General features: G+C 31.5%; 1 protein-coding gene and 1 long non-coding RNA gene across 3 annotated transcripts; both read left to right on the top strand.

The window, feature by feature from the left end:
• Positions 1 to 1,975: 1,975 nt before the first annotated feature.
• Positions 1,976 to 2,832, top strand: LOC125369476. Its single transcript, XR_007215176.1, has 2 exons — positions 1,976 to 2,337; positions 2,626 to 2,832. It is a non-coding gene; the product is annotated as an uncharacterized LOC125369476 (long non-coding RNA).
• A 1,109-nt stretch (positions 2,833 to 3,941) lies between these two features.
• On the top strand, positions 3,942 to 8,410 carry LOC8259580. Of its 2 annotated transcripts, none has more exons than XM_015717581.3 (7): positions 3,942 to 5,174; positions 5,263 to 5,362; positions 5,446 to 5,566; positions 5,834 to 5,955; positions 6,055 to 6,176; positions 7,438 to 7,597; positions 8,046 to 8,410. In XM_015717581.3, the coding sequence occupies exons 1-7, from the start codon at positions 5,009 to 5,011 to the stop codon at positions 8,050 to 8,052; spliced, it is 798 nt and encodes a 265-aa protein (XP_015573067.1). In that variant the 5' UTR covers positions 3,942 to 5,008; the 3' UTR covers positions 8,053 to 8,410. The 2 variants fall into 2 exon arrangements, with proteins under 2 accessions (XP_015573067.1, XP_015573066.1); XM_015717580.3 differs by having other exon boundaries at positions 3,948 to 5,174; positions 8,101 to 8,410.
• Positions 8,411 to 10,159: the final 1,749 nt, after the last annotated feature.

Here is a 10,159-nt window from a genome sequence, read left to right as displayed (position 1 = left end):
ACATGAATTCTCCATATTGATATTACTGCGAAACTTGACTTTCATAGTAGGGTGATCTTCGTGAGACAGGAGAGGAGGGTTTTCCTCAAGAGAATTTTCCATTAGCGGATAATTAATTTTAGGTATTTCTTACTTATCATAGCGTAATTTTTGCTTTTCTTATAGCAAATCAACTTTAATCACTCTTTGTTATACTATTTTTGGATCAATTTCACTCTTTAGACAAAAGTATAATTGGCAACAATATTAATAACTTTAAGCCCTATCCAAAAAGAATAAATAAAAATAAAGTCATGATTTACTTTTACTTTTTATTTTATAAAATTTATTAAAGAGAAAAAGATTGTATTTTAGTATATAAAATTATCATATTGTTATTTTTTTAACACGAATTTCTAATTAAATAATTAAATTTATAAAGTTTGATAATATAAATCAATAACATGATTACTGTAATTCAAAATCTTTAATTTAAAAGCAACTCATTATAAAATAAGATAAACAAAAACTTAGGAAATTTTCTTAATCTCTTGGTCACATGTCATCAACCAAGTTGAAGACATGATATATAAAACGAAGCCATGGAAAGTCAAAGCCTCGATAGGAGCAGATATTCAACAATGTTTTCACTGGGTTTTAAAAAAAAATTAAAAAAATTGAAGTTTATTATTTTCATAATTTTTTTAATACATATATATATATATATATATATATATATATATATAGTTAATTTAGAGTGTCTTATGTAGAACTTTTATGGGTGGCAAAACACGCAAAATACTCATTCAAAAGTTCAAACGCAACTGTTTGAACTCAAAATCTTAATTAAACTAAAAGATATCTTTACCATCTTATCTATGCACTACTATACTTTTTTCACAATTTTAAAACCAAGAGTTAAAAATTACCTTAATTCTTAAAGAAAGACAATTATTTCCCATATTCTACTTTTCCTATTGTCCAAAATCTAGAAAACAGTTTATTTATAACAATTTCTCCTCATTTAATATAGTATCTATTTAATTATATGCATTTTTAAAATTTTAAAAATCTCATTCTTTTTATTTTTTTATGTCGTATATTTTTTAATTTCTCATCATTTAATAAATATATATATTTAATTATAAAATTTCTTTTTTACTTCTTTATGTCTATCTATCTATTTCTAAATCTCTAGTTCTTAATGTTAAGGAATTCTCAAAATACATCATTTTGTTTAAGAGATTTTGCATAAGACTATTATGTATATATTATAATGAACAAATGAGTGATACCTATTAGTAATATTTTATACTTTTTAAAAATATAAAATATTTTACACTCAATCATTCAATTAAAATGATATGTATAGTTTTTTAGGCAAATATTTTTCAAAATTCAATTGTTCTTGTTAGGCGTTAAAATGGGTATGCTTTATTTTTTTTCTTTTTTCTTTCTGCGATAGAGAAAATATGGAGGACTGTTCTCATTTTTATATATGGGCAAAGTGGTCATTTCATGTCTTGTTGAATAAAAGATTATATGGGTGGGAGTGAAAGGAGAATCTTGTGGGACAACGATGGCCTCCTCCCACCTTTAGACTCGGATCGGAAAGTTGCTGCTGAAGTCATATACACTGGGAGAGACCAAAGCTTTTATTATGATGGATGGCATGTGTTCATTATTTCATTCACACTTTCTTTCTTTCTTTTTCTTTTTTATGAAGTATCTACGTTCTTCACTTCTTATGTTATTAGTTAATATTTTAATGTATGGTTATTTTTAAAATGTAATAAAAAATATTAATTTCCAAATTTATATATTTTTTTTAAATCCTTTCATCTTGACAGATTGACGGAAATAAATAATTTTTAATAATATTTAATTTTTATATAACCCAAATTTCAATTTATGAAGAAAATGGTTTGAAAAACAAATATACAGAGGTTGCCTAAGTGACATGCAAACAATGAGTAGTAGCAGTAATAAGGGAGTTTTAGTCAGCCTAGAAAAATGAAAACTACAGTGAGAAGCTCTCAAGTTTTTTAAATTGATAATATGAGCAAAATCTCAAGAGTCTTTCCCATAGAAGAAAGAAAGAAAGAATTATTTTGAATGAATAAGAGACACTGATCCGTAGAGAGGGGCTCTCCTCCCTCGCTTTATCTAAAACCAGCAACATTAACTAGTGGTTTTGAGAGGTGGTCTTCGCCTCTTTTTAGGCCAAAATTACCTTTCTCGTTTCGGTTTCACCATTTTTAACTTTTGTTTTTTGTAGTTAATAAGTCTCTATCAATAAGTTTTTCGGGCTCCCTCTTAGTGGAGAAGATCCGCTGCTCCCATGGTGGAGCTTTTATGGTTAGATATGGACTTTGTCCCTTTTCTTACAAGACAAATTTATGGATTTATTCCTGTTTTTGTATTTTTTAGCCACCTTTTTTTTTTTTAATATCAATTAAGAATTTCGATGGTGGCTCAAAGCGCATCAATCTATTTCTTTGATATCGTTCATATCCTTCAAATGCTCAATTCCAAATTTTGGTGGGTTGAGAATGCTTATCTCCATGAAAGACTGGTAGATGGGGAGTTCTCTCCTCCTCCCTCTCTATTAACTATTTTAATCTCGTATTTCTGCTTTGATTTTAGGTTGATTTTCATCAAAGAAGCACTATGGCGTTGCAAATCAAGTTCCATCTCTATAAGCTTAACAAAAGATCAAGGGTTGAGCTATAGGGTGATGGCTTTGTAGCAATGGCAGTGGCGGTGTCTACATTTCTCCTTTCTTATTAGGGTTTGTGGAGTATTTTGGGTTTTTTTTGGCTTATATTTATTTATCTTGATCTGTTTTTGTAAGATCTCATTTATTTAATCTTTAAGGTTTATTGTACTCTTGCACTTTATTTAAAAAAAGAATATCTCATTTTAATTGTAAAAAAAAGCATATTTAATAAAATTTTCTTATTAATTAAAAAGAAAGAAAGAAAGAGATACTACCCTATATATGAACTTGTCTTTGAAACGAGTCTCTAAATGGGGTCTGAGTCACTTTGACAATTTAGTTTTATTTTCTTATTCCTTGCTTTATTAGTCTTTTAAATAGAAAAGTTAAAAAGACAATTTTCGTTAAATTTAGTGTACGTTTTATTTATATATCAACCTGACATATAATTGATATATATTTATTAATTTTAAATAATAAAATATATATATATATATATATATATATATATAACACTCATATATAAATATTATTTTTATATTAATTGTAGTATATATATAAAATCTAAATAATACCGACAACTCAATATCCATCGTTTTAAATGCAATAATAAAAATTGAACTAATATTTACTTAATGATAAATTATAATATTAAAATAATAATACATTAAAATAATAACATATTTATAAAATTATTCTCAAAAGCTCATTTAATAACTTAAATTTTTTGAATGAAATGGTTTTTTTTATATGGTATCAGAATTTTTAGATTAGAATTTTCTTTTCTAAATATTATTAATAAAATATCTCAATATAAAGATATACTGAATTTATATTTATATTCACATTTCAAATTTTAGATATATAAAATTATTTTAATTCAACTATTATTTATCTTTTTGTTACTTTGAATGCATTTAGTCTGAATTTAAATGTTTAATGATACCTAACTTGTTCACAGAATTTGGTTTCAGCAAAGTACTACCATCATTTCTTTTACTTTTCCTTTTTTTTCTTTTTTTCTTTTTGACAAAGTAGAACATGGCCCCATCGTATAGACAAATAAACTGTTCAAGCAATTCGACGGTAAAGAAACGAATTTCTTTTCAAAGCTTGGAATTAAGTGGATTATTAGCAGCGACATAAACATAAAAACTTAAAATATAAATATATAACGAATGACCAAAAAATTAATAATTCATTCAAGAAATTTAACTATATTTGCTTTGATATAAATAAATTTTATAAATCACAACGAGGCCATCAATCAATCAAAGAAGACAATTCCATGCATCTAATAGAATAGCTGAAATAGGAGTACTGGTATGATCCTATCTTCCGAAATCTGTAGATAACACATTCCCTAATCTTCATTTAAGAAACAAAGAAGAGAGAAACACTGTGTTCAGCAAACTTGATGCTGCTGAAGAGCTTGTCCATTTCTAGCATGCCAAATGGAATACACAGTAACCAGAAAACGCAGTCCTGATTCTGCTCAGGAGAGACTTCCCCGTACACTTCCGACTAAACCATGAAACCTCACGGCTCCAAGCTATAATTAATGGGGCTTCTAATACTTAACCTTGCCGGCCTTTAGAACTAGAGGTCATGCACTTTCAGGAGCACCCAGTCCTTAATGTGTTCAGGTTCCATTTAGCTTTTAATGTTTTTCTCTGCACTTATATGCTTGTTTTATTTGTTCATATTTTCATCCTCCTTCCAATTTGTCCTCTTATTTATAAAGTATGTTTAGAATTTCTTTTATAATTATTTGAAGAATTTGAAGGGCTTATATTTAAAAATACTGACATTGTTAAATAATGAAGACATTAGTTATTCAATATAAATTGAATTTAATTCTTCCAAAATTTACTAATTATTAATTACCTTTAAATATTATACGAGGGCTGCCTAAAGCCCAACAGCTCTACAGCGGCATATCAATCATTTTATGGGCTGTACTTTCTTCAATGATTAGTAGTAGTGCGGCGGTGCCGCTTTAGCCGAAATACACGGAGGAAGGAAGAGGGCTAGTCGTATTGGAATTGCAGAAGTGTAGTGTGAAAGTAAAACTCGTATATCGTCAAATCAAGACCATAATGAAGGAAAAAGAAAAAAGAAAAGAAAAGAATAAGAAAAATCAGCGAAACGACATTGAAACAAACAATTGCTGAAACGAGTTAAGAAAAACAAAAAAACTAAAGCAACGGACGGCGAAAGAGAAAAGGGAGAAATTGAAGGTTTTTAGTGTAAAAACAGAAGAAGATACTAATAATACTTTTGCAGAGTGAAAAAAGGAATTGGAGAGAGATGGGATGGATGGAAAATAAAGAGGTGGAAATAATAGGAAAAGGAAAGAAAAGAAGCCAGAAATGGGTATTAGGACTATTGTTTTGGGTATTACTCATGTTTGCCACTCCCAAAATTCCTCTTTCCCACAAGCATCATCTATTTGCTGACATGCGCAATTTTCTTGGTAATTTTGCATTTCTACTCTTGTTTATTTTTTTCTTTGTAATGATTCAAGTGATTTTGCTATCTGGGTAAAGTTTGACTCTCAACAGGAGTGCCCAATACTTTGAATGTGATCACCATTTTCCCATTTCTTGTTGTGGGTGTTGTGGGCTTTGTCCTTTCTATTCGAGGATCATTTTTCAATATAAGGTTGGTCTGTTTGGTATGGTTTGTGTTATAGTTCTTCTAAATATTTATTTACTTTGCTGTTTGATGATGATAATAATTTGCAGTTTACGAGGAGAAGTTTGGGGCTGGGTGATGTTTTATGGTGGAATTATGGGTGTTGCATTTGGGTCTGCTTATTATCATCTCAAGCCTGACGACAGTAGATTCATGTGGGATACCTTGCCGGTTAGCATTACTTTTCTGTTGTATAATTCTCTTGAGCCAATTCTCTTTTTATTTTTTTCAAAAATCAAAAATTTTATACTCTGCTCGTCTGGTTTATAAGAAAATGATTTTTTTCAGACATTTGTGGTTAGTTATTACTCTATCTGAAAGTGGAATGTCTGTGACTTTCGTAGATGGTCTTTAATTCCATAGTTTGGTTAATTGAATTAATATGGACCAGTATGTGTCGGGTTCAATTACTTAATATGTGTGCATTTTTATATGCAGATGATGATAGCCTATTCTTCACTTTTCTCTAGTTTTGTTGTGGAAAGAGTGGGGAAAAGGGTTGGATTAAGTTGTTTATTTGGACTTCTAGTTGTTATTTTACTTAGCACTGCTTATGCAAGGTAGGCTTTCACTTTCTACATTTGATATGTAAGCCTCCGTTTAATCCTGTGTGATTTTCTTAAGTTTTCTGCTGAGCTTGGGTTGCTAGTTGGTTGCAGAATTTTTAATGATCTTCGATTGTGCATGATGTTCCAGCTGATTCCATGCATAGCCATACCGGGCATGACATTTTTGTACCCGCCCAAATATACACACTCAATTTACTGGCTTTGGGCAGCAGGTATTCATGACGTCTGTCTTTTATCTGTGCTATCATAATTAGTAAAGATTAAACAAATTCAAGTTTTTCATAATGCATAGAAAATACCTCCAGAAGAATGTTGCAAAACAATCTTTTGTTGTACAGATGTGTATACATTGAAAGAGCTGTGGCATTTTATGATTCTTGTGCCGTTGCAATTTGAAACTCAAGTTTATCAACACAGCAACAACATAAAATAGGTGATACTTTGCAAAAATTTGCCAAAAATCCTTTGATGGAAATTTATAAATTTTGGGTTTTGAAAGAGAATGTGCATAAGTTTACAATGAGAATTTGTTTGTAGCTCTTACGCTTGTTTTCAAGTCTCTTCTATCTGATGGTCTTAAACTTGCAGAGGAGTTTGGATGATAGTTGTTAGGCCTCCTATTTTTCTTGCTTTGTCTGCTAGTTGGATGATTCATGGCCTCATGACCCAATTGGTGAGGAAGCATATGATTACATACGTCAATTAGCAATGAGTGTTAAAATACAATGCTTGAACTCCTTTTTCTAGGCAGAAACATGGTATGTGAAAGAAGTGAGTGAAGGATGTGCTTTCGGATTTGTCTCCTTGAATAGAATAAATAGAAAAGCAAAGTCTCACAAGGAGAGATAAACTTTTCTGGCGTATAGTTTTCTATGGAAAGACCTGGTTAGTTGTATACTGGTTGGAAGGCGGTAAGCTTTTTGCTATGACAGTGGATGCAGTGACTACAACGAGGCCTTTTACTTGATTAAGACTTGGTCAATAGAATTATTCGTGTAACACAAGGAGTATGGGCTGCTGAGAGACACAAGAAGCTTTTTACCTTCTCTCTCTCTCTCTCTCACTCTCACTCACTAAGATGAATAGTCTTGAACATCATGAGGAAACTTTCACTTCTTGTAGGGACCAATCTTTATCCAGTCTCTATTTTTGAACTCCTAATTATTATCTTTCAGAGTAGGGTCCATTCTTGAGTGTTGCATTTCCTATCCTTAGAAAAATTTTGATTTCATGATCAAGGAGACTGGATTGAGTCTGGAGATGTAAACCATTCTTATGGAAAACAGTTGAAAAAAAGTTTGCAATTATTAATTATAGTGTCTGTTTCATGGTCAAGTTTCTGTTTATCTTATATGTCATCTTAGCTTGTTTATACTTATTGTGTACAAATGAAATTTCATATAGTTAGTGAACTCTCTAGTTTAGATTCTTGATGCACCATCTGTCTATAAATGTTAATACCATGTAGTGCAGGGGTTTGCCTTTTAGCCAAGTTTGAAGGAGCTCTGGACAGAAAAATATATCGTGCAAATCGGTACTTTATTAGTGGGCACTCTTTGGAACACCTGTGCTCAGCAGCACTGCCTGTTTTATTGACTATTATGCTCATGTACAGAAACATCAAAACTCAGAGGTACGTATCACTCACAATTCTTTGAATAAAAAAATGCCAAGTGAACCATAAAATGAAAAACAATTAAAGACAAGCCCAAAGCCTTTTCTAATGAAAGTTTCATTATGGTATAGATGAGATGAATTTTGTACATCTTCAAGATGGTTATAGTGCAATATATGACCCACTCCAACTTCTCTTGTTTTCAACTAGTCCATTCAATTGTTACTGCATCTTCTAGAACCTTTTTTCCCATCCCCCCTCTTTATTTTGAAGGGTCCGTTATATTGCAATTGCATTTTCTAGGGACTAGGAAAGTGAGTGCTCTCTCTCTCTTTCTTTCCCTCTCACCTTCTTGGTGTATGTGTGTGGTGACCTCCTTGTTTTCCCCTCTTAACTGCTAATTGATTATTTTCATTTCATTTTTTGGAAATATGTTTTCTCCATCTTTTTTCATGTGGATACCCAGAAAATGAGGAAAAGGTCAAAATGCAGACTTACCTGCTAACTGTGGCTAATGACAGATTAGGGGACATCAAAGAGCGTCTATGAAGAGAGTAGAGAGACAAATAACACATTTGTAAGTGACTGCAGCAGCTGGCGCCCAAGAATTTGGAGGAGGTAGAAGATGTAGCAGATAATCTTTCTTTGTACCATTCATTACAGGCTTCCAAGAACCGGATGAGTCATATTCTCCATATAATTTTGAATGTGCAGAAATCCCTTTCTTGTGAAGTTGGAAAACGAATCTGCTGATTAGATTCGTTCATTTGAGCTGTTGTTATACCAAAAAAATGAAATTATACTTCAATTGTATTGCTTTGATCAGTGACAGCTCCCGATCGCAATCCACGAGCTCAATTTATTTTGCTAAGAACATGCAAAAAACTATAAAAAAAGGCATTTAAATTAATGTAGGAATTGGATAATTATAACTAACTAATATTTGTATATGGCTCATCCGTTGCTTACCAGGCAAACATGCTCATGACTTCACATGCAGCTTGTTTCTTTTCGGCAAAATATTTTTTGGCCTGCTTATGTAGCATTCTAACATGCATGTGCATGTGCATGTGATAAAAGCTTTTCTGGCATGGTTGGATATGATTGTGTTCCAATCTAGAGAACATTTAAAGATAAACGGAAAGGGACATGTATTGTGTTCATCTCTGTTATTGAAGAAGTCTAGTAATAGTATGGTCTCTCTCGACCCTTACACTTGTACCTCACCAAATAGAGGAAGATATTACATTATTGTCGCTTTCATTTTCATATTCGACAACTGTAAGCCGGAGAAGTAAGAAATCTCGTACACAAAGTAATGCATTGAATTACTTTTTTCTTCCTTTCATCCGATTACTCAGTAAAAATCCAAGAATCGTTCTTTAGTACAAGTTATATACATTGAATTTGGTTGCCCGAAACTACATCTATATTGGTGGATTTCCAGTGCTTTTTGCCTTGTGTTGAAGCTACAGAATCTTGAATTTCTTGCACTGGGGATTGGGGAATGGGGTGGTGGCCCTGGATAGATGTGGGGAGACCTAACAGGTGATCTGATATTGAATAAAATGATATGCAGTATCTGAATAAAGGTCCAGAAGATAGATTGTCGTATAAGTTGAAGGCAATAGAAAGACAGGAAAATATATGATCATCTCTTGCCTCAGTGGCAGTAATGACTACAGCTAATTCGGAGTAGAAAACCTGAGGATAGCAGACAGATCCCTGGTTAGAAGCAAGGCAAAATAAGGGAGCTTGGTAGGTGAGTTTGAGCCATTAGTATTTTATCAGATGGCTAGCCTAGATGCATGATCCTTTTGCTTGCCATAAAACTTGACATTTTATTGCATTATATACAAGGAGAATGGCACCCACCTGAAATTAAATTTTGTGGGTCTCCATGATCTACTGTGGTAGTATCAAATATCAATAATATCTGCGTGATGGGGCAAATTCCTTAGCAATCAATCAATTTAGGAAGCAGGATAGCTGAAAGCGAGAGAAGAAATGAATGGCATTATGACAAATTTGATAATAGCCAGTTTTGATGGTTTGGTGTAGTTGATAAACAATTTGGTTTTCTTAATTATAGTTACAGGATTCAAGTAATGGTGTCTAGTCTTTTCCTTAATGATTAGTATATCTAAGATATTTATGTTAGTAGAATTCCAAAAAAAAAATCTGTTTAAAATACATGGATGTGTTTCCTTGGCATCATGTATGACAGATTATTGTTTATCAAAATTTACCAAGTTAAATTGTAAAGCATCTACATTAATGCATGTATATTCTTCAAATTAAAATCCGATGTGACATGATTTCTTATTTCAATTTTTTGTAGGAGTAAGGACTCATTCATACAATTTGACCTAAAAGTTTTATTTTTATTTTCTTAAAAACAAAATATAATGACTAAAAGAAATAGTCTGTATTAGTAGTTGCCACCCATGTTTCTAAAAGTGAATTAGAATTGGGTGGTTGGGTCGGTTGATTTAAATATTAATAGTGAATTTGGTTTGATTAGATTTTAAAAATAAAAAATCCAGTCAAATCAAAACCTGACTAATTCGATTGACTAAT

The sequence above is a fragment of the Ricinus communis genome, chromosome 3 (assembly GCF_019578655.1).
Source record: "Ricinus communis isolate WT05 ecotype wild-type chromosome 3, ASM1957865v1, whole genome shotgun sequence".
Lineage (NCBI taxonomy): Eukaryota > Viridiplantae > Streptophyta > Magnoliopsida > Malpighiales > Euphorbiaceae > Ricinus > Ricinus communis.
This window is presented reverse-complemented; position numbering and strand designations above follow the sequence as displayed.

What these genes read in the sequence shown, in the direction of transcription:
- LOC8259580 (XM_015717580.3), top strand. Translation starts at nt 5,009, where the DNA reads ATGGGATGGATGGAAAATAAAGAGGTGGAAATAATAGGAAAAGGAAAG. An exon ending in TGACATGCGCAATTTTCTTG is followed by an intron (nt 5,175 to 5,262) that starts GTAATTTTGCAT and finishes GACTCTCAACAG; the next exon opens with GAGTGCCCAATACTTTGAAT. An exon ending in GGATCATTTTTCAATATAAG is followed by an intron (nt 5,363 to 5,445) that starts GTTGGTCTGTTT and finishes AATAATTTGCAG; the next exon opens with TTTACGAGGAGAAGTTTGGG.